Genomic DNA, 24,703 nt, shown 5'->3' on the forward strand with positions numbered 1-24,703 from the left:
TTGGATTTACTCTGCTGTGTATGCGTGTATATGGGAAACATAAAAAGAGATGGAAAGAGTAAGGATGGGGGGAAGAGAGGAAAGGAAAAGGGGAGGCAGGGGTAAAGACAGCTCAAGATAACATGAAGCAAACATGTTGTCAGAGTAAACTTGGTGGGTATCCTCTTTGCAACATTTCTTAAAGAATCATGGTAATGGTCATTTGTAGGCAACCCTATAATATATAAGATTCCTAATGTTCTAGGGATCAAGTAAAATATTTTTATGATAGATTACATGTGTAATTAAAATTGGAACTTGTGAGTGGCACGTCAGCCATAGGAAGACCTGTTGGTGTTCTGACACTGTATTATATGGATATTTAGAATTAATCATCTTTAGTGTCACTAGCACGGAATGAATTATAGAACTGTAGAGTTCAAATGATTCATAATTCTTAACATCTTTCTCTAAGTCAAGCTTAATTTACTGCAGAGTTCTTACCATGAGAAGTTAGAGAAATGTTGTCAAGAGTCTCTGCAGAGGTGTGCAACATAATGATTAGGGATTTATATAACTTACAAAGTGATCACCCCGATAAGTCTAGTACCCACCTTACACCACACATAGTTATTATATTATGAGGTATGATTTTAAAATACAGTGAATGTTTAAAAAAATTATTACAGTAAAAGACACTTTGCTATTAATCCCCTTCAAAATCCTCCCCCTCACTTCGAACACACTTATCGTATCGTTCTTGTCACTTTCTGAAGCAGTTCTGGAAGTCCTCTTTCGTGTCTTTATTTCATCCTCTATCATGACAATGCTCCGTGTCACACATCGCTTCTGATATGGAAATTTCTGTCAACTGAAAACATTATAGTGTGTCCTTACACCTTATTCCCTGGATCTGGTACCTTGCGACTTCTGGCTCTTCCCCAAAGTCAAAATGACCATGAACGGAAAACGTTTTGAATCAATTCAGGACATCGCGGCAGCCACGACAGGGCAACTAAAGACACTCACGTTAGGAGGACTTCCATAACTGCTTCAGCAAGTGGCAAGAACAATGGGATAAATGTTTTCAAAGAGAGGGGGAGTATTTTGAGGGGGATTAATGGCAATCTGTCTTTTACTATAATAAATTTTGTCTAAACATTCACTGTATGTTTTGATCACATCTCATATTATTGACTATGTTTCTTATACCCTACATCCCCATGACTGTTTCGTAACTGCCAATTTGTACTTCTTAATCCCCTTACCTTTTTCACCCAGCCCCCCAACCCTCTTCCCATTTGGCAGCCATCAAAATGTTCTCCGTATGGACAGTGGAAATGTTATGGCTCTGTGCGATGTCAGAGGGATAGTGGATGGGGCGAGGGGGTTCACACAGTGTGAGGGATATAAAAGATAAACGTCTAAGTATTACTTTGTCTTGTGCACCTGAAACTAATTTAAAAAAAAAGTGGATGGAAGGACCAAAAGAACAAAGGAAGGAAGAATGGAAAGGAGGGAAGGAGGGAGGGAGAGATGGAAGGAGGGAAGGAAGGGAGGGAGAAAACCACATTTAACTGAACCTAGGAAAAATAAATTATAAGATGTACCATTATTTTTTTGTGTCACCACAAAAAAGTATTTCCCATTAAACTATTATATAATGCTTCTTAAAAAATAAATGTCCCCCGTATGAGTTTGTTTCTGTTTTTGTTTGTTCATTTGTACTTTTCAGATTCCACATATAAGTGAAATCATATGGTATGTGGTCTTTCTCTGTCTGGCTTATCTTACTGAGCACAATAACCTCCAGGTCCATCCATGTTGTCACAATGATAAGATTTCATTCTGTTTTATGGCTGAGTAACATTCCATTGTATATATGTACCACCTCTTCTTTATTTAGTCCTCTATTGATGGACACTTAGGTTGCTCCCATATTTTGACTACTGTAAATAATGCTACAGTGAACATAGGGGTGCATGTAACTTTTCGAATTAGTGTTTTGGGTTTCTTGGGATAAGTACCCTGAAGTGGAATTGCTGGGTCATACAGTAGTTCTTTTTTTAATTTTTTGCAGATGCTCCATACTGTTTTCCATAGTGACTGCACCAATTTGCAATCCCACCAATAGTGCACAAGGGCTCGCTTCTCTCCACATCCTCGCCAACACTTGTTTTTTGTTGATTTATTGATGATGGCTATTCTTACAAAAGTGAGGTTGTATCTTATTGTGGTTTTAATTTGCATTTCTTTGATGATTAGTGATGTCAAGCATCTTTTCATGTGTCTATTGGCCATCTGTTTGAATGGGTTTATTTCCTGATCAGAAAAAAGGAGACCCAAGATGATGACCAAATAGGAGAAAGTGGCATCTATGGGAAAGTGGGGGTTGGGGGACATAGGCTTCAGAGCCTGGGGAGGAGGAGAGGGTGTGAAGGCCGGAAGTGGCAGGTGAGTGGGAAATGTTGGAGGATGAGAAGCTGAGGGAACATCTGCCCATTGGCTTCTGTTTCTCTGTGACCCAGGAACTGAGCTCCTGCTGTCACACCCCAATCCTGCCTCCATCCTTGCAGGGGGGTTCTGTGATCTCTTTCAGATAATGAGGATTTTTAGTGTCTTATTTCCCTCTTCCCTGCTCTCCTTACCCACTGAGACTCACAGTTAAGTTGTTCTAAAACACGTCATTCTCATCTTCAGAGAGGGTCTCTCGATATGTTAATTTCTATTATAGTAGTTTCCATCTGTGTTGTTGTCTACATGGAAGACTCTAACGGTTGGCCTGTCTTATTATAGACACCAGAAGGCATTCGAAGACATGCATACCCCTTGAATTCTACCTTCTTGCAAAGTTAGCTCTGTTTTCTTTCTAGCCTTGGGCTAGTTCTTTATCTCACAGGTAAATTAATTCAGTTCAACAGATGGCAGTAGCCCAATTGGACTCTAACTTCTCTCAGAAACCCCTCCTAACCAAATAGTGCATTTCTCACTAGTGGTTCTGGGAGGGAAAAAAGCTAAGGAGTTGAATGCAGGAAAAGCAGAGCCATTCTTTTTTGGCTAACATTTGGGGTCCCGGGTTTCTGTGTCCAGGAGCCGGACCCAGCTGACATCAGGAAATTGTGTGAGGCGACGTGGCCTCCCTTGTGCCCTCTGACTTCATCCACCACCTCTGTGTCCCCGAGTGGCCACCAGGTTGTGTGGAAGGGCATCATGGCTAAAACAGCATGCGCTAAAATAAGACCCTTCCTGTATATGGCTTAGAAATTCCTAGGAGCTGAAGTTTAGAGACTGATGCTGTAAAGTGCAAATGAAATGTAACTGAGTGTTGGGTGGAGGAAAAGTAATTCATTGGCTCTAACATGAAAAGCCCTGGGAATGAGCCTCCTTCTCCTCGTGGACCCTGTGATCGATGGCGGCCAGCCCCGTGCAGCTGTCTGGCAGTGAGCTCTTGGAAACAGCATAGTAGGGACTTTGCAGGTGGGTCTCATTGGGCTAAGAGACTGCTTTTGTGAGACTCTGCTGCATCTTTATATTCTACCAAGGAGAAGATGGTAAATCAGAGTAATTGCTTCATCCCATGGCATTTCATATTGTAAAGGGAAAAGGTCCTGTTAAGAAACTCAAACGAACTTCTGCTGTTTATACTGTATGCAAAGCCTCTTTGAAAACTGCTTGTCATACAGCCTGGCGGTTTGTTGTCATGGAACAATTCCATTAGAACCCAATGCCTGTTCTCATGGCACCAAGACTAAGGGTCCCTCAGGAAAAGCGTTTAACTCTTGGCTGTCAAAGCTGTTATTTATCTGTCATTTCTTGAAAAACTCACTGGAGTGTATTTATGAGAGAGATTTGGAGCAACCATCATGTCCACTGAGTTAGAAATGGAGTTGGGACTCAGTAAATGATCAGTAAAGAACTGAAAAGTATCCAGTACCATATTGTAACAGTGACTCGTCTATGCTAATTCTATTATAAGCTGCACTCCATAATCCTTAAGGAATGCACTGTACAGAACTCAAGGCCTGGAGTGTTAGTTAATTGCCACTGCTGATTCATTTGAATTGCTTATGCCAGTTATATTTTATAGATTTTAGAAGAATTCTTAATGTATATCAACCAAGGAGGCTTAGCAGATCTCAGAAGAACAAATTGAAATGGTCATGATCTGAAAATTAACACCCTTCTGGCTGGCATTTACTAACAAAGGATGGGGGTCCCATTTATCAGAGCCTGTCAGTGAGCAAGTTCCCTGGGGAACCAGCAGAGCAGTCTTAAGAGTTCGGTCTCTGGTGCTGGACTGCCCGACTTCAGACCCCAGCGTTGTCGCTCACTGGCTGTGACACTTGGACAAGTTAGTTAACCTCAGAGCCTGTGACTTCTTCACTGGTACATGAGGATAGTGTCTCTTGGGGTTTTGAAGACTAGTAAATGAAATAAGGCATGTAAAGTGCTTTGTGCAGTGTCTGCATGTAGTAATAAGGGGAGTTATTGTTATTAGCAAAATTTAATATGGGCCTGATGGGTCTGGGAAGATGGCATAAATCATCCCTAAGGCTGTTTTCTGTGGCATATTTGTGGGTTAAAGTCGTCTATGGGCATTTGTTACTTTGTGACTCCCTTCTATTTCCTAGTGTCACAAAGGCTGTGGTACAGGAGATGTGATTATGGCACAAACCACCCTCAATTCTATTCCCATTCTTGTAGAACAGATTGACAACCCTAAGGCAGAGATTTGTAACTGCTCTCAGGGTTTCAAGATTGAATTAAAATTGAGGTAACTTTTGTGGTCAGAGACAAATAAGGTTGGACTGACCTTTTCAGAGTATCCATGGTAGAAATAATATTGGGGGTCACACTTAAAAAACTGATGGTAAACCAGTGGTGTAATGCTGTTGCGGAAAAATAGTGAATAGGCGTGGTTACTAGAATTCCTTGACTCAAAAAGAAAAGTCTAATATAAGTGAGCAGGGGGATAGTAATGTACTTCAAAATTTAAGGCTTAGTTTTATGCACTGATAACTGGTTGTCACTCCTCAGTGTCTTTAACCATTAATAACTTTACCACTACCACCACTACCATCACCACTACCGTCACCACCACCACCATCACCACCCTCACCCTCACACCACCACCACCACCACCACCACCACCACCACCATCACCCTCACCACCACCACCACCACCACCACCATCACCCTCACCACCCTCACCACCACCAGCACCATCACCACCACCACCACCACCATCACCATCACCACCATCACCCTCACCACCACCACCACCACCACCACCACCATCACCACCACCACCACCTTCACCCTCGCCATCTCTACCACCACCGCCTCACCATCACCAGCACTGGCACCATGCTACAACAACTCAGGGCCTTGAAGGATTCCAGTTGGGAGAATCCTTGCCTCTTTATCAAGCTCTGATTCCAGCCCCATCTTCTCTCTGCTTGACTTCTTCTCTCACCTTCTCACTCTCTGACCAGCTATCTTTTAGCCTACTAGCTCTGCCTATGGACTGAGGAGGGGATTTGTAAGTGAAATTCATCAGCCTTGCTTTTCTCTGACTTAAGAAAGGATTACTGATCTTTTATCATTTGCTTTATAAATAACAAGGGATGTTAGTTTGTCTCATTAAATTTAAAGCAATTGTTATAATTTTGTAGTGTTTAAGTTTTTTTAATTATATATAGTTGCTGCTATTGCTGCTCCAAAAAGGAGGAGAGTTCCTGGGAAACATTCTTCTCTTCCCCACTTAGTGCCTTTTTTTCTTCTTGTTTGCCCTGTGGCTGCCAGTCCACATCCCAGGGGCAGGTTGGCATGTTGTCCCAGGACTGTAAATGTTCCATGACGGAAAAGACTGTCTCCTCTGCGCATCAGCCGTTCAAGGCCAGGCCTTATACAAACTGTAAAGCAAGTTTATTCACTTATTTACTCCAAACCAAACCTGCTTGCAGGAAGGGATCAGGTAAACTTATGAGGTACTGTAGGAATGACGGGTTAGAAGTGAAGCAAACCAAAGAAATGGAACCTTAAATGTGAAATTCTAGCTGGTTAAAGACTAAGATGCTATGGGGAGGGCAAGGGTCACATCCCCTGAATACCCTCGAAGGCCACTTGATAGTAATTTATCTATCTTGTACTTTTAAGCGCTTCTTTTTCCCTTCCCTCTCCTCCACCTGCCTTTTTCTAAGACCCAGCTCGAAGGTGATCTCTTGCAGAAAGCAACCCTGATGCCCCGTTCTCCCTTCTGCAGTGCCGTGACCACATGACATCGGCATTCTCAGCTTAGAATGGGCTCCTTTCCCCTTCCCCACTTCTCCCCCGTCCCTTAGGCTGTCAGCTTCTCAGCAGCAGGAAAGGCCTGTCACAGCCCTAATTGTGTCGCCAGCATCTCGCCAGCATCTAACACCGTGGCAGTCAGGAAATGCTTTTGGACTAAAGTGAATTGTATTTCAATTTGCTATTTGAAGAGGACAGTATTTTTTAAACATGGAGAACAGAACTTTCTTCAGAAATAGGTGAGAGGTTGTTCATTTTCTTCTCATCGAATTGACTTGTTCCTAGACCCCAACCTTGGAGATACACAAGTAGGTAGGAAAATGATGGGTTTTTGTTTTGTTTTTAAGAATAAAACATTATGAAGATTCTAGGCAAGGGGAGCACTTAGCTGTGTATACGCTTGGCTGAAAGCCTCCTCCGTGGCAAATGCAATTTGCTTGGAGCCAATGTTCAGATTGAAAGCGGCTGCATATGGCTCAGTGCAGGAAGGAGGACGGCCGTCTCTCCTGGCCGGTGGGGTCTCTGGGTCAAACCTGGGACTCAGCTGCAGGGGCGGGCTGCACGAGCCCCAGCATCTTTCCCTGGGCCGGGATCGGAGCAGGCTGATGAATGGGCGGGATTTGCTGGCAAAGGTGATACCATCAGCCCTCGCTGGCTTACGTTAGAATCTATAATTTCTTTATTCATTCGTCTGTCCTCGATTCCAGTATTCTGTAATATGTTACATGGTTATCCTTTTTATGTGTGTGCTGTGGAGAGAGACTGACTTTTGTCTTTTGTTCTGGAAATGTAAAAATTCTAACAGCCCAGCCTTTGTTCCAGAATTCTCCTTTTAGTTTTCTCTGCATGAGAAATAGCTTCCCTTTGTTTTCCTTGTCCTGTTTTGCTGCTCTGGGGCTCATGTTCACTCTTCATTAACCCTAGGATGATGGACACCAGGGTGTAGCCAGTGTGGCCGCCGCGTGGCTCAGGGACAGTACCTCTTCCCCAGATAGACATGAAGAAAGTACTTTAGTACTCTGGACATTGCTTTTCCTTCTACATAATGTTTTCTTTATGGCATCGTCTGAATGGTCAGACTCTTACGCTGAGTTGCATGATCTTTAAAAAAGTTAACCTAATAATATCTACCATCCCTGTCTTTCGCCAAAGGACATTGTAACTATAATTAAGGGACATATATGTGAAATGTTTTGAGCTCAGTGGAAGGGAGAAGTCATCAGGTTCAAAGGTATTATCATTATTTACTTCGCTACTGATACCATATGATCCAGAATATCCTCATTTTGGAAAGGATGATAATATCATGTTTTGACATCTATTCCGACTTAACCCCATAATTGGCTTTTACCTGAGCCTACATGATACTTCAATTTATAGATTAAAAACAAATAAATGGGAAATGATCAGAAAGTTTTTACATTTTTCATAGACTATTTTCTAAACTCTAAAATTCAATGTCTTTTAAAAAGAGTTGATTTAAAAGCTCCAATTTTCTGAAATGTTATACATCTGCAACCAAGAATAAATAATATTGTAGCAGTTGGCTGCCTCCACTTCCCTGCAAAATAAATAAATACATTTGGTGACATACACTTGAGGAGTATGATTCTTATAATTCTCACAGAAATCTGGAACAACTTTACAGATGATAGAAATTTTACCATCTGCTAGTAACAAAGAAGCATAGCTCGTAACACAAAGCTTTTACTGAGTCTGACATATATATATTGGCAGGCCAGGATTTGGAATTCTCTACCGCTTCAGTCCCCGTCCCCAGGGATGCTGACCTGACTAGCAGCATGTCGTGGGAAAGGTTCCTTTGCTTCTAACGCCAACGGCATGGGCTTCACATGGTTGGAATGGCAGAGGAGGGAAGAAGGCTGAGTTTTAATGGTGACAGATCAAGAGAAAGGCACTCTGCAGGATTGGGAAGACCTGCATAGATTTCACACGCAATTAGTGGAATGGTGGACTCACTGTAGAGGAGATACTCTCTTTATGAGTCAAAACATTAAGTGTTGGTAGAAGAGATCAAAGTTCAGATGCTTAGGGAGAGATGGGGGATGGCAAGTCCAGACTTTCTCTTACAATGACATTTGCTTTACTCAGGTAACATTTTGTCTTCCTAGGCCTGAGGTAACACGTGGGCTTGTGGTTCTAGTTAAGGATGAGGAGTGGGTGGGCTGCCATTAGGAAGAGCTGAATGCTCGGTGGAAATGACGGGGCTGCCGACCACAGAAGGGGGAGAGAAACAGCTGGGAAGGAAGACATGGAAGAAGTGTCACCCCCCCCATGGGTTTCCTGTCCTCTCTGGAGAAAGCGGGGGGTGGGAGGGGTGATTGTCATTTTTCGTCGTCATGGTTTCATCTGATGGTGTGGAGGCTGCTGCACAGCGTGAGCCTTGTGGTGGTCTCATAAAAGATGGCCAGTTCCTTTCTATTAGGAGGTGATGTGTGGTTGTTCCTGAGGGTGTTGAGTCCTTCTTAGTATTAGAAACCATGGGACCTCCTTGGAGGACTTGAGCTAGTAGTGGGCTGCCTGTGGGGTGCTTTTGGTTACCTTCAAGCTTAAAGGGGTTGGGAAATGAGGCAGGTTTAATTAAGGAAGAGTGGCTTCCTCCTCACCTCCAAGTTCTCCGTATTCGGGAGTGATCGTTACACCTGACGCTGGAACCACAGTGAGTTCAATACCTGCCTACCTCATATGGCTTTTACCCTGATGGCTTTGTCTTACACATCTAAGCCGTGTTGCAGCACAGGTGGGGTTGATAGATTTGTTTTGTTCCTGCCTTCCACATCATCCCTTCCTTTTTTGTCATGCCTCCGGTTTGCACACTGCTGTCCTTGTAGCCTTTCCTCCTGGCCCTGGGGAAGAAAGCAGACAAGCCCAGGCACATGAGGATACAGGTTTCAAGTGTTTTCCCTCTTGTGGTGTCTGCGTTTCTTACAGGGGTGAAGACATCTTAAACCAGAGGAACGACTCGCTAGTGGTGGAATTTCAGTCGTCAGCCAGCCGGTGCAGGAGGTATTATTTCGGGCATGGGGCCATCTCGGAAGGCCGCAGTCATCCTGAATGCCCCCTGCCCGCTCCATGTTACATGAGGTCACTTCGTACATCACACCAGTCTTGTGTGTTTGGTTGGCTTGACCTGGCTGAGGGCAGCAAGCATGTTTGTGGGCGTCTCTGTGCGTGAGTTGCGCACAGTAGGCGCCGCACAGGTGGCTGTGCAGACTGGAGGGGGGGGGAAGTGTAATGCTGGCAGTGCAAGGTTTTATTTTTTTTTCTGACTGCAAAAGCTGGAATTGGTCTGAAAGTTAGCACGTCAATGGTGAAAGCAGAATCCTCCTCCTGGCTAAAGCTCACTTCATGTCCATCCACAGCATGAGTCGTGTGTCCTTATAGAAGTCTCCATTTGAAATCCATGGAGTCTTCATGAAAGTGGGGGGTTTCATATTCTGAATGTCCACAACCAGGGAGGGACAGTCACACCCTCTCCTTTGAACCACCAGCCTGGTTCCGAGACTAAGAGTGTCGTTTCCATCTTGTGCCTCCCTAATGCCAGTCAGGGTTGCCACAGCCACCCCAGAGAGTTCTTAGTGACCATGGGCCATGTTTGAGCTGTGAGCCTCTCCGTTGGTGACGCTGTGGCTCAGCTGCCCTTTCTATGAAGGTCACTGGTTGGACTCCCAAATCTAATAACCTCGGCTAATGTACTAAGGATGAGTTAAAATGATAACAGTCTGCATATTCTGGGTATTTTAACATTCCTTACTCTTAAATTGAAATGCAGTGTCTCACAGCCTTGCTGGAAACACAGCCTAGCGTCGCCCCTTAAACAGCAAGTTTCAAGTATATTCTGGCCACATGGGCAGAGCTAGGAGGATACGTGATATTTATGTTATGATTATTTTATTTGTGTCCTCTATAGCTACGTGACACAGATAGTCTCTCTTTTACTCAGCGTAGCAATTTGGCTGAAAAAAACAAACCAAACCAAAACAAAACCTTCCTATTTCTACAAGTTCCTTCAAACACCCACAGATCCTTTCGTTATTAACAACATTTAATAGCAGTACATTGGATTTTGACACCGAAAGCCATTCTGGAGCCCTTTTTATGGACTGTGTTCATGGTTAAACCGTACAGCACCACCGTGAAACACGCTGTGCTGTAATGAAGGCCTGGGGTGCAGAGAGAGCATGTGCTTTTCCTATCATCATGTTGGTGGCTGGGGGCGAACCACAGTCAGTAGGTGGTTGCCCTGGATCCCAGCTCAGGCATCTGCTCGCTGGACCGAGTGGGAGCTCTAAGCAAGGTGATGATAAGACCCCTTAAACGAATACTTCTGCCAGGAAATGAAGACAGTGCTCATTCTGAGGGACGTGTCAGGTATTTACAATTGGTAGTGTTAGTTCTGTGTTTACACCAAGGCCAGATTTCTTTATCTACTGGGCTGAAAAAGAAAAAACAAAACAAAACAACAGTGTATTTCCTTCCTTCACTACATGGGTCACTTCCTTATTATTAGCTGAATTAGGCCCTTTATTTTCTCCTTATTAGGGAGAAAGAACACTGTTTCTTCCTCAGTCCTCCCAGTTATCTGGTGTCTGGTCACTTAATAATTGCGTTTTAGGAGAATAGATATTCATTTTCTTCAACAAAAAGGCTGAGTTCCTTGATGACACACCATAATTCAATTCCCGTGCTCTCCCTCCATTGCCCACACCCCTTCCTCCTGGCACATTTTTCATGGTTAGGAGGAGTGATAGTGTCAAATATATCAGAAGGAAGAGTTGATTCTGTCCTAGTTTGACGACTTGACTGATTAGCAGAGATCAGAAGAGGGCTCACAGCTGTGAAAGCCACTGCAACATGGAGTTCTAACAGCTCTTTAGGGAGTTAGCTAATGAAAGAATCACTACAGAAACACAGCCATGCGAAAAAAAGAAAAAGGAAGAACGAAAAGAACAAGAGCATTCCCATATAACACTCGCAGGCTATGTCATAAGAGGAACTATGCTCATAATTTCTATTTACACGTCGCAATAATTACCGTCTGCCTGAAGATTACTTTTAGTCTCTCCCTGTCAAGGTGGCTTAGATATTTCCTCTTTCCCATGTCAGGCAGAGAGGCCTAGTACTGGTTGGAACTTGTGCTAAGGATTTTTTTCTTCCTGGAGAATGTAATTATCAGACACATGAGCCCATCCTGCTTGATTAGAATGTTCTTGTCATCGTCACCATTTGTCCATGAACCAGACTTCTGCTCTCGGGTGAATGTGAGATTGGGCTTTAGCCTTTAATTTTGTGTGTGTGGGGTTGTTCTCTTTTCTTTCTCTGATGCAGTGTCTATGAACCAGATAGAAATGTGTTACGGAGGAAAGAACGAGAAAGAAGAAATCAGGAAACGCAACAGGATGATGGCACATTTAATTCAAGTTACTCCCTCTTCAGTGAACCCTATAAGGTAGATGGTTTTCCATTGTTCATCTCCACCCCTCACTCGTTTGTAACTCTAACCCCCGTGTGATGGTCTTGACTTGAAGAGTTGACCAAACGTTAGTTAGCCCAAGGAAGGTGGCTCAGCCACTAAGAGTGGGGTCTTCGCACACAAAGCTTGGTGTCTAGTTCACATGTCTTTACTGGCCACTCTGTCAGTGAAGTGTAACTTGCTGTGATTTTTATGAATAACGTAGACTTCATCTCTGCATTGATTTTCAAAGTCAGTGACATGTGCTCTGTGTTCTAAGGTGTTAGGAAACAAACACTCTTAAAAGAGGTTGGGTTACATATGTGTTACACGTGGACCACGTTAGTATTAGGGTACCTGCTGGGGCTGATGAGAAAGAAACTTTGGGATTGTCTTTCATTTACCCAAAGGCCAGAAATATAACCTCTCCTCCCAAATGAGGTGTCTTCCCAGACGTCACTGGTGTCTTTGGCTGCATGGAGCTGTAGGTAGTTCAGGCTCCTGGCTTCTTGCACATTTAGCCCCATGTGCATTTTACCCTTCACTCTGACTTCTCTTGCCTCGCACTTGGGGTTTCTGACAAGAATAATTACGTATTTACAAATTGGAAGCAGAACAATTTGAGCCAAATCTGAATTTTCAAGAAAAGCTTCTGCTGGGAGCAGAAAAACAGAAAAGGAAAGCCAGTCCTGGAGATCCTTATCTGGACCGTTTTGTGAAGTTACAGTAGGGCGCGTGCTGATGTCCTCAGCGGCCGCACAAGCCAAGGATTGGGGCCTTCGTGTCCTATGAGGCCCTTAACGGTTTCTGGGTCTGGTGTGGCGCAGAGCGCTGACAGGTGGCCTCCGAGACGGCGATTTTGATTTCATGTGTCAGCCCTCATTCTGCATGCGGTGACCTTGGCTCTGTGGTCCGTCCAGGCCCCTCTCCACAGTTTCCTATGTTTCCTTTGTCTCTAACAAGCGGGTATGTTTTTCTTTCTCCAGACAAACAAGGGGGACGAACTCTCCAACCGGATCCAGAATACGCTCGGCAATTACGATGAAATGAAAGACTTTTTAACCGATAGATCCAATCAGAGTCACCTAGTTGGTGTTCCCAAGCCTGGGCTTGCTCAGGCTCCTGTGAACAAGATGGATGAACACTTTGTCCCCGAATCAAGAGCCCAGCCTCAGCCCTCGTCAGTCTGCAGCACTGCCTCCTCCACACCAGCAGCTGTCCCCGGGCAGCAGAGTAAGAGGACCACCGTGGGCTGGCAGAAGGTTGGGCACCCGCCCCCCGATGGCCAACAGAGAGCAAGTAAGTACGGACACAGGGTGGTTGGTTTGAACAGAACCGCTAAGCCAGAGAACCATGGTAAAAAGCCTAATCACTGTGTATCGAGCTCCTTACCCTCACCTCCCTCTTCTTCTTCTTCTTCCAACTCAGCACAACAGGGCTCTCTCAGGACCCTCCTTGGAGATAGTGTTGGCAGACAGCAACCACGGGCCAAACAAGTCTGCAATGTAGAGGTGGGTCTTCAGACCCAGGAAAGGCCACCTGCTATGGCAGCCAAGCACAGTGGCAGTGCACACTGTGTTCAGAACTTTCCTCCGTCCCTGGCTTCAAAACCCAGCCTGGTTCAGCAGAAACCGACCGCATACGTGCGGCCCATGGATGGCCAAGATCAGGCCCCTGATGAGTCTCCGAAGCTGAAGTCGTCCACGGAAACCAGCGTGCACTGCACGTCCTACAGGGGTGTCCCTGCCACCAAGTCGGAGTCGGCCAGAGCCAAGGCCAAGCTTGCTAAGTTCAGCATCCCCAAACAGACGGAGGTGAGTCTTGTCCTCTTCCTGCTAACACGCATCTGAGTAGTTCTGAGTGGTTACCTGACAGCTGTGGATTCAGTTCCCATGTTTCTTTATTTCAGTGTTTGACTGACTGCATGTGGTGGGATTCGTAGCAGTCAGTAAGGGAGGACGTACACATAAATAATGCTGTCTTAAGAATCTCAAGTAGATTCAAATCAGCGTTTTATAAGGACCAACAAATGCAGTCGTGTGTGTGTCTCTTAATTCAGAAAGAAATGTCTTCTTTAATACAGTTCAGGGGATATTGTGCAAGCCAGTGTTGACAGAAATAGGAGACACTAGAAATAAAAGGACTTCAAAAGCTGTACTTTTTCGTATGTAGAGGTTAACTTTCACGTAAAAGACTTTAGAAATTTAACATTGTGGTCAGTTTGAATTGTTCCAGGACAAACTTCACAAAGTTAATCTCAGAATGACTTTTTAATTGTTAAACAATTCAATGCTGATTATGGTGAATATGCAAATATATCACTTGTCCCATCCATATGATAGTATTTAAGACCCAGGTCCATTGATGTCAGTCAAGTAAGGACTCCCTTTGCCCTGTAAAAAAAAAAAAAAAAATCTCAGGCTGTGTGAATCTAGTGAAATCTTGTAGTTCAGATTCTCCTGATTTGCATTTTGATTTTATTCTAAAGTGTTTATTCAAATATGTAGATCGGCTGTATGGAATATTAGAACTGAAAACAAGCCAGTCACATAATCACAGAGATAGCAAAAAGGCCATGACTAGTCTCTTGAACAGAAATCTGGATTGAAAATGAAGGTTTGTGGTAGAGAAGCACTTCTTACAGTGTATTCCAAATTGATGACAGTTGTCACAAGCACACGACGAAGAAATACGACTGCACATGTGTTTTGCTTTGCGATGACGTGGTATACTAACTGAAATACAAAGGTGAGTTCTAGAACACTGTACTTAGGAACTATTCAGTTTTGGGGTTTTTTGGATACTTTTTTAAAGATAGAGTAACAAACATGGAATATTCTTTGTATCTTAATTTGATTGAATAACCAAATGAAACAAATGATTGGGTATTTCTTGTTACATATCTCACAAGACACCCTGACCATTTCTGAGCACCATGTGAGAAAGCACCATGCACCAATTGGGAGAACAATATATTACGCAGATGTTTATGCAGGTTCTATTGAGGAAATTAATGGCATGTGTACCAGTAACTTCTTTTGATTATTCTTTAATGATGGACCCCAGAAAGTGTTCACTAGGAATTAATATAAGTAAAACTCTAACTTCTGCAAGCATTCATGTTCTTTAAAGTTTGTAGGACACATAATAGGTACCACCTTACAAAATTCATCAAGCACTTTGATTTTTGTCATCATTATCAAATGACCTGTAATGGCAAATAAAGCATGACTTATCCTTCCACAGCAGTGCCTGCAACCGTCAGGAATCCTTTTATAATTTTAATCCTAATTGATTCCTTGTTAAGATGATTATTATGTACAAAAGAAATTTCAAATTTATTCCCTAATAATTTAATTACTTTGGAGCCCAGTGAGTTGATAAAGCTCTGGTTAAAAGCCAGTTTTTGATCGCCGGGCTAGCCTTGTACAGATAACTATACAGTTTTCATTCGGTGTTTGGGTATGTCGCTAGTAACGTGGATACTTTCAGAATGCTCTTCCAGGACTCCCAGGTCAGGAATGACCCAGACTCGTGTTTGGTTATCACAGAAAGAGGGAAACGCCGGAGCTAGAGAGTCGCGTTAGACAGACATTGGAGCTTTTATAGAGGAAGTGTTTCACTTCCCCCCCGTGTAATGACATTGAACCAGGTAGCCAGCTCCCGTCCTAACATTCTGTACTGAGTACTTCAAAGAGAGCCATCGTGCATCGACAGAGAAGAACAAAAAGAAGTGTCGTTCACAGGACAAAGTTGTAATTGGTGAATTTTGGGGAGGGGGTAGAGGTATACAGTTCTTATTTTATCAAAAAGCTTTGCAGAGTATGGAACATATGGTCATTTGAATTTTGTAACACTGCTGTGTTTAATTAGTCCACTATCAAAATGACTGTGTTCCAGTTAGTAGCAGGGTGGTATCTGCAAGTTACGTTTCCTATCTGTCGTGCCAGGCGTCATGCGGGGCGTCTGCTCCCGCTCCCCATACAAGAACGCAGGATATGGTGAGGCCAAAAAGGAACACCCACGGAGCCATAGGTAGGGGAGTCGTACCACTATATTCTCTCTGGCGGCACTATACTCTCACTGGAGGCTGGATCCACACTGTCCGCAAACCGCCACCCACGCTTGCCAGCCCAGCCGCCATCTTCTTGCTAGCCCCCGTTCTTCTCTTCTCTCTCTTCGTAGCCACAGCAGTTATATTGTGGCCAATGGCTCACTGGTTACAGCTGACAGCCAACTAGCCACAGCTGATGGCCATGCAATCACAGTTGGCCATTTACTACCTGAGCCAGCACCTGTCTATGTGAGGCCGAGAGCCTGGAAACTACTCTCTGGGGCTCCGCCCCCACACTATCCTTCAAACTCAAAGGGTTTTTTTTGTTTTGGGATTTTTTTTTACATTCCTCCAAGAGATTAAGAAATTTGGCAGGTGTATCATTCAGTGTTTATAGGGCAAGTTTATAAAATCCACACTCACAACATAGAAACTGAAGAACATTACCAACTAATCAGATTTTACTTTTGAGGGAGTATTTGCTTTATTTTGGGGGGGGGGAGAATAAAACAATTCAATGTGGCAAACAATTTAAAAAATGTCCGTGGCTGTATTTGTTTACACAGATACCACCAGTGAGAACAGGTCGTCTGAATAGTATTGACTGACTTCCAGTGAGGTAGGGAATGTGTTTTTTAGGGAAATTGACAAAGGGAGTGACCTGAAGGGAACTTGCATTTCTTTCTTTTTTTAAAAAAAAAATATTTTTATTTCTTGACTATACCTTTTCAGGACGTTGGCTATAGAGCAAGACTCACTATGACAGTATGAAGAATTGGGGGGCTAAAAGGCAGTGTTAGGTAACAATGACATCAGGCACGGAAGGTGCAAATATAGCTGTGTAGGCATTGTGTAGGTCATTCCACATGAGAAAATCAAACCAGGGACTAGTGTCATGTGATGTGAGAAACGGAAAAAAAGTCTGAGATGTGATCTATGCCTCCGAGAAATTTACAATGAATTGAATAAATTAGATGCCAGCACATAGCTTTTACCTTGCAATTCCTGTCACTTATAGTCCAAATTAAATCTAAAAATGTCCTTCTAGCCCTAGGAAAGTTCCCTTACCTTCATAATCCTTGTGGTAGAAAAATATTGTCGTTTTTAAAAATTGAGAATTCGTGAATGTCTTTTGCCTGATTTTACACTTTCTAAATTCTTCATTCTTTCCCTTACAACATCTGCATTCTATCTGCTGCCATGGCAAATTATTTGCTGTAATTCTTTGGTTTTCAATAATAGGTAATTAGTATAGAAAAATTCAGTGTAATTTGATGTGGAAGTTAAAGACCTCAAGGGAATTCCTGGACTGATACACCTGCCTCTTGACTGTTTTTTCCAGCTCAGTTTTGTGTTTAATGAAAAACATATTTTTGTTGTTATAGCTGAGTCTCTTATTCTTGGCGCCACCCCTCATTAAGTGAACCTTCCCTGGAGTGTCACTCGGAAGGGTGACTACTGCTAGATGAGAGACAAGGGACTTAATGAATGACTGAAGCATGCGTTCTAGAACATTCTAGGGTAGGGCACACTAAATCTTATTTCCAAAGAAGTGAATTATTTTTGTTACACACACACACACACACACACACACACACAAACACACAAACAATGTTTTGCCATTAAGATGTAATTCAAGATTCAGGCGTTAGGAACTGTTTACTTCGAGGGCCAGATATAGGTTTTGTGGGATCTAAAATTTATACCATCTTGGGGGTGGGTTGGGGTCTTCTTTAGGAGCAAAAGAACAGAAAATATCTTATACTTGAAATTTTTATAAACACAAATAGTAACACGTTGCTAAGGCCCCTCCTGGAGCCTATGAGAAACCTCTGCTCAGGAGGCCCTGAAGCTTATGTGTCATTAGCTTCGAAGTGTATCTGTCTTTGACTCATGGACTAATGATACATTATTATTAAAATGATGATTTTAGACCTGAAGAGAGTGCTTTATATTAGCCTCAAACTTGGTAGAATTTAAAAATAATATCTAATTCTAGGTGATGGAGGCAAGGCAAAAATTGGACAATGCTTTGAAAAAGCTTAACATACAGTGCCCCTGGGACAAAATATGGGTCTCAAAGGCAATGAACTCGTTTGTTTGGCAAGTTACAGCTTCAGCAGTGGTATTCCAAACCGTACACAGTTTAGTTTCTGTTTTCTGTTCATTTAGTAAATAGCCGTGGTTTGAAACTGCTCACGCAGAGGGCTCTGATGGCTGAAAATAGAATGCATTTGAAAAGCCACGGAAGGGAGGAAGCCAGTGGCTGCTGCCCTTAGCTTCGTCAGTGATAAGGCAAGAGACACTTAAATTTGAATGTCACTGTATAGAAGGCGTTTTGGTCGTGGTTGAAAATTCATCAGCAAGAACAGAGTCACCATTTTTGGTTGATCAGAAGTTTATTTGTTAAAATAAGTAATTAAATAGTATAAGATGTATTGATTAACCATTGCACTGTCATAACGGGCATTTTAAAATCACCATTTATACCACGAATAAGAACAGGAAGATAAAGTACCGTGATTCTACAAAATAGCTTCCTAGAAAAGCAATTAACTGATTTTTTTTTTTTTTAAAGTTCACAGAAGATAAATGGTGTAGGCTTCCTATTTCCTGTCACTCTTGGTTACCTTTGTATGAAAATGGATTTCTTCCAAATTAAAGTCGGCACCAGCCTGTCGGACGAAAAAGGCATCTGAAAAGCAATGTGTACATTACATATTCATGCCAGTCTCAGGTTTTTAATTACATTTGAGATGTAGAATGTTTTCAAGTCCAAGCATGCTGTCTGGTTGCTCATTGAGGAAGTGAGGGTGAGTGGCCAGGCTGGAGACACGGGTGTCCCATCTGCTGTGGCCCTCTGCTCTCCATCACCCTCACCTCCAACCTCCTGGAGCGACTGCAGACAGAGGCCACATGCACAGGGCAGTGTGGCTTAGTCACAGCCAGGTGGTCACGCTCTGCGTTCCCTACTGTCCACAGAATAAGTGTCCTCCACTCTCTTTGCGAGGACGTGGAGAACTTCCTCAGTCCTGGGTAGACTGAGAAGAGGGACAACTCAAAACGTTGATCTCAGATGCTGGATGAAAGCACTTGTTTTCCATATCATAGAAGGGTCATTCTGAAGGTCGTCGCGAAGGCGGGCAAGTGGAAGTGTTTCCATATTTTTTGGTACTTTTATGTTCAGCCAGCGGGGCCCTAAATGGTAAAGCACTTCATCACTTAAAAAAAATAATAACTTCAGTTTCTATAACCCTTTATTGAAACATTTGAAGAACGCATATTAAAATGTGTCCTGTTGTGTGAAGGGGCTGGTGCCCTGTTCCACCCCCTTTTTCTCACTGCTCCTTTAGAGTCATTTATGAAGCTGGTTTTTCTAGCTGTCAGGTGGGAGAGGACTCCCAGAGCTCGAGGCATTGAGGGCAGGACCCGGAGCCCAGGGGGAGGCTGTTAGCAGGCCCCACTTGAATTTCCCTGTGTATTTTCTCAGTTCTCACAAAGCTTCCTCTCTCAGAAAGCATCTGGACAGATTACGGGCTGCTTTTCCTTAAACTGTAATCTCCTGTGTTGACTCCAACCCTGGGGCTAATCAAGACCCCTCTGTGTTTGGAGCTACTTGAAAACATGTGTGATCCAGCATCGCCCCTCCCCTGGAACAGTGTCACTCTACAGCCCAGTGAGAAAAGCTGCTGCTTTTGTAGTTCCTCCGTCTTGGGTCGGAAATCGTGTGCAAGCTTTCAGGTGTTCAGGGAGGCGCAGAGCACAGTGGAAGGGTCCGGGGTCTGCAGACCAGCAAGGACGGGGTTCACACCCGGCTCTGCCACTTGTGAGCCTTCCGGCAGGAGCAAGTCACTAGGCCTCCGTTTCCTCCTGTGTGAAGGGGAGAGATTGATAATATCTGCTTGGCAGATGAGATACAGTATGTAACGTGCTAAGCACAGTGGTAATGCAGTAAGCATTTGGGAAATACCGGGGATAGCTCTGAAACAACAACAGCAAACAAAATAGAAAAATGGGGACATTATTGGAAGAGAGAGTGTGTGTGTGTGTGTGTGTGTGTGTGTGTGTGTGTGTGTATTTGTGTTTATGTGTTAAAGGGAGAGAGATGAGGTGGGAGGAAAAAGAAAACTGAAATTCTGAAAGTTTTTTTTTTTTGTATTTGTTAGAAATTACTGAAATCTTGAAGATGAAGATGGTCTTAGATTAATAGCCTGAATGGCATAATTCTCCCTTATTTAATGCTGAGATTTTATTGCCAAGGCTGGGAGAGAATTCTCTCTCTCTTCTGTGTACTTGGCTTTTCTGAGCCCTTATTGTTTATATGGGCCATATCACTCTTGAGCTTTATTTTCAGTTCAGTGAAATACAGAATCAACAAGATTTGGTCTGAGGAAAAATGTTAAAAATTTCAGGCAGTAAGTATGAGAGTGACTCATTGAAACAGAGCTCTTTGAAGCCACAGAGTTTTAAATGGCACATTTAATTGGCTGAGCTGTGGAGTCACTTACCCACGTGATTAGCCAGCATCAGTAAAACCTTTCTCGTGGCAGAAAACGGACTCTTCCTGCTGCTCAGGATCCATCGCTCTGCCACAAATGGGCCGACGTTAGAGCAGAAGGAGGAGTGTGGTTGCTGGAGCGAGACTGTCTGAGTTTGACTCTCGCTTCACTTGCTAGGCAGATGACCTAGTGTCTCAGTGGCTTTGTCTGTGACAGAGATTCATGGTTGTACCTTTATTCATTTGCTGTGCTGCAATAACAAAGTACCCCAAATCAGTTGGCCTAGAACAACAGAAATTAATCGTCTCCCAGTTTTGGAGGCCAGATGTCCAAAATCAAGGTGTCGGCAGGGTTGGTTTCTTCTGAGGGCTGTGAGGGAAGGCTCTGCTCCTGGCTTCTTTCTTTGGCTTGTAGAGCTGTCTTCTCCTGGGTCTTTACATCGTCTTCCCTCTATGTGTGTGTCTGTCCAAATTTCCCCTTTCTGAAAGGTCTTCAGTTATATCTGATTAAGGCCCATCCTGATGACCTCATTTTAACTTGATTACCCCTGTAAAGACCCCATCTCTATTTAAAATTTAAAGTTGCAAGGGACACAATTCAATGTAATAGTACCTGTCAGTAGCATTTTTATGACGGCTTAATAAACTAATATTTGTACAGCACTCACAGTAGTGACTGGCACATAGTAAGCACTCAATTAAATCCACAATAATAACTCATAATTATTATAATTATTTATAGTGGCTCTGTTTGCTTCATACTTACCTTATGTGCTGAACCCTACATGGTCTGAGAGCTCAGAATCTGGAAATCGAGATGAGATAGATGAATTTCACTAACATATGAGTGCCTTAAGAGCAAGGATTTTTGTCTTGTTTTTACTACTTAGTTTATGGACGCATCCCCAGCTGTGCCTGGCACATAGTTGGTGCTCAATAGAGATTTGCTGAATTAGTTCATTCATTCAAGGATATGAGTGAAAGAAGTCACTCTCTCCAATCATTGATCTCCTCTCAGGGGCTTCAGTAATTCCCGCCAAACCTTTTATGGGAAGAGAGGAGCCAAACCCTTCCATCATAGAATTTATAGCTGCTGTTATGGAGAGAAATGGGAAACATATTTACTGCTGTATGTAAACACAGCCTGTGTAAAATAAACCGTGCTGCTGTGTGCTGACCTAGGGGCTGTGCCAGCAGTGTGTTCTCTGCCTCGTTTTCCTCTCTCTTGTTTGGTTTTCCTGAGCAGAAGCCCTGGCTTGGGGACAGTCGGTGTCCTGAGCTGTGTCTGTGCTGCAGACAGACGCTGTGTTCTCCGGTCACATGACATGAGCTGTAGCAAAAGGAGGTGGGAGCAAGGAGAGGGGGATGAGGGGGACAGGGGACTCTAGGAGAGGGCTCCAATTTTTAAACTTTCTGCCACATGAGTTGCATTTCGATGGACTTAAAATGGCCTGGAAAACATGAAGTTCTTAGAGGCAGCCCTTGATTCGAGTGGGTACCGAACCCCCCCCAATGTCCCATGGCCCTTTTTCTCTGTGTGTCGTTGCATACTTCATTGATCCTCTTTCTGTCACAATATCTATTTCTCTTATTCATGGGAATGCATTGTTTCATAATTTACGCAAACGTAATCCACCTATTTATCTGGAGCTCTGTGAATTTGTTGTCTTGCAGACATATCCTTCAAAAATAATCCTGGGGTCCACAAAGCCCTTGGTGTGCCTTGAACAGGCAGGAAATGGTTGACCCCTTATCTGTATGACAGAAAGATAAACAGTGGAAATAGAAAAATATATGCACTCAGCTATTTTTACAAGCCCTGAAAACAAATAAAGATCAGCACCCCCCTCCCCCCCATGCTTAGATGCCTTGAAAATCTCACAGAGAGCATCCGTGATGGGGTGTTGAACCTTTCTCTGTGATGTCCCCGTAAAGCCTCATCCTGTCTGTGCTCCAGCCCTGTAGCTGGGAGGGAACTTACCACATCCCGGATCGCCTTCCCATCTTTGGACTGCTCTCACCCTTCCTTCTGCCACCCGGCAAATCAAACTTTCTGTAACTTACGCTTCTTAGCTTTAGTTGTGCCCACTGGGATTTTAAATTGTGGGCTATTTCAGTTTTCTTTTTTATTCATTAATTCCTGTAGATGAGGTCCCCATCGTGCGCCTCAGACAGTTCTTCCTGCAGGGCCGTGCCGCCGCTTTCCCGATAAACAGGCATTCGAGTCCATTTCTGCATGCGAGTCAGGGTAGTCTCGCTCGCTTCATCGTGGCCTACCTAAATCATTCCTTTACCATTTGACTTTTACAATTTGTGATAAGCATTATGGAAAAAGGACAAAGCAGAGCAGAGGAAAGGGGCCTGGGGGAGGCAGGGGGATGGAGGGTAGGGAGCCAGTGCAATATTGAAAAGGGAGGTTCCTGTGCTTCTCATTCTCACTGAGAAAGTGAGGATTGAACAAGAAGAGCGTGAGGCTGTGACGTGAAGGATTTAGCCAGGGATGCATCTGGCGAAAGAAAGTGCGAGGTAGAAGGGACTTCTGGAGCAGAGACTAAGTGGGGACATGCCTCCTTGCCCTGGAAGAGCAAGAAACCCGAGTGTTGGAGTGGGGTGTGCAAGGAGGAAGGAAATGGGAGAGGGCCGTCAGGCCACAGGAAGGACTTGGCTTTACTGTGGGTGACAATGGGGGGCCATTGATGCGGTTTGAGCAGAGTCATGATCTGACGTAGGTAATAAAAGCATCAGCCTGGCCGTCATGCTGAGAATAAACTGGCACGAGGCAGGGGTAGGAGCAAGATCAGCTGGCAGATTACTGCCCTGACCTCCGGGAGCACGAGAGTGGGGAGGCCGCAGGTGGTAGCAAAGATGATGAGAAGCCTGGATTCTGGATATATTTTGAAGGAGAGCCAGTGAGGTTGGCTGGTAGCTGGGATGACAGAAAGAGAGGAACTGAGGAAAGATCTTTGACCTGAGCAACTGAAAGGAGGAACTTGATCTCACGTGAGGCGGAAATAGCTACATGTGAAGCAAATTTTGTGGGGAAGAACAGGAGTTCGTTTGGGCTTCTTGAGTTTGAGGTGTCAATTAGACATCCAGGTGGACATAATAAGCAGGCATGAGCATTGGAGCCAGGAGTCTGGAGTTTGGTGGGGGAAGAAATCTGTATCTGAGCTGGAGATGAAGGTTTGAGAGTTGTCAGCATATGTGTGCTGGGTGAGGTCACCCAGGGAGATGGCTGAGTCCCGGGCCTTCCTACATCAAGGGGCTAGTGGGAAGAGAAGGAATCAGCCAAGGACACAGAGAAGACATGATCGTAGGTAGGAGAGAACAGAGCATAGTATCTAGAAGCTTCCAGGAAAAGGGGTGTCAAGAAGGGAAGGGAATTATCACCAGTGTCATATGGGTTTAGTGACATCATACGGCACTGATGTTGGGTTTAGTAACGTCAGAGTCACCAGGTACCTCGAGGAGAGTTTTGGGGGCCAAAGCCTATGCAGGTTTAAGAGAGAATCAAGAAGAGAAATTAGAGACATTACATAATGACAACCTTTTCCAGAAGTTTTGCTGCAAAGGGCAGCGAAGACCTTGAAAGCAATATGTCTTCATTGTAAAAATTTGAATAAAATTAAGAACATAAAAGAGAAAAAAAATCACCTATAATTCTGCAATCTGGAAATAATCACAGTGAAGGTTTTGGTATATAGATCCTCGTGTTCTTTTTTTCTATTAGACCTTCTTTATTGAATTGGGATGAAGCTGTTATATATGGCTGTTTTCCCTTTACTTTCCTTACGTACCAAAACCACTTAACCGTGCCATTCAACAGTCTTTGGCAACAGCCAGCCTATGGCCTGCCTTTGTATCACATTCAGTTGTGAAGCCAACTGGTTTTATCCTACAGTGACACCATAATTTCTTTACAGAAAGCTGTTTTCAGTTTTTTTGCTATTATAAATTATTCTGCAATGAGTGAACTTAATAAGTAAATTTTGTGTTGATGTGGTATGTTCCAAGGAAAAATTCTTAGGCATTTCATTTATTCTAAAATGAACAAAAGGTTTTCATATATACTCTTTTGTGAATTTAGTTCACGTTCTTTACCCATTGTTCTGTTGAAGTGTTAGTACTTTTTCTTACTGAGTTATGAGTTTCTTAAATATTAAGAAAATTGACCTTTCCTAAATATATTATAAGTCATTCTCCCTGTTTGTTGATTAACCTTTGTTTATAAAGGAGAAATTACATTTTGTATCTTCTCTCTTTTGATCTCTTTCTTTGTAATTATGGTTTAAAAGGCTGTTTCCATAGATATAGTAAAAAGTTAAATCCGTAATATGAAACGGATTGGGGAACTAGATGAAAAGTTTTGTATCTGGAATTTATTTTGATGTAAGCTAAGTCTTATTTG

The 24,703-nt window shown here is 43.4% G+C and overlaps 1 protein-coding gene across 10 annotated transcripts in view; it reads left to right on the forward strand.

Annotated features, from left to right (window-relative positions):
* AFF3 (ALF transcription elongation factor 3) overlaps positions 1-24,703 on the forward strand; it is a 545,430-nt gene that overhangs the window by 114,972 nt on the left and 405,755 nt on the right. For 5 of the 10 annotated variants that reach the window (XM_074332377.2, XM_088796019.1, XM_074332378.2 and 2 more), the window contains exons 3-5: positions 9,223-9,297; positions 11,620-11,740; positions 12,730-13,557. In XM_074332377.2, the coding sequence (XP_074188478.1) occupies positions 9,223-9,297; positions 11,620-11,740; positions 12,730-13,557 (1,024 nt within the window). The remainder of the gene's footprint in view (positions 1-9,222; positions 9,298-11,619; positions 11,741-12,729; positions 13,558-24,703) is intronic. The other 5 variants (XM_074332383.2, XM_088796020.1, XM_074332384.2 and 2 more) reach the window with 2 other exon arrangements.

This window comes from Rhinolophus sinicus, chromosome 2 (assembly GCF_057876585.1).
Source record: "Rhinolophus sinicus isolate RSI-liver-muscle chromosome 2, RSI-T2T, whole genome shotgun sequence".
NCBI lineage: Eukaryota > Metazoa > Chordata > Mammalia > Chiroptera > Rhinolophidae > Rhinolophus > Rhinolophus sinicus.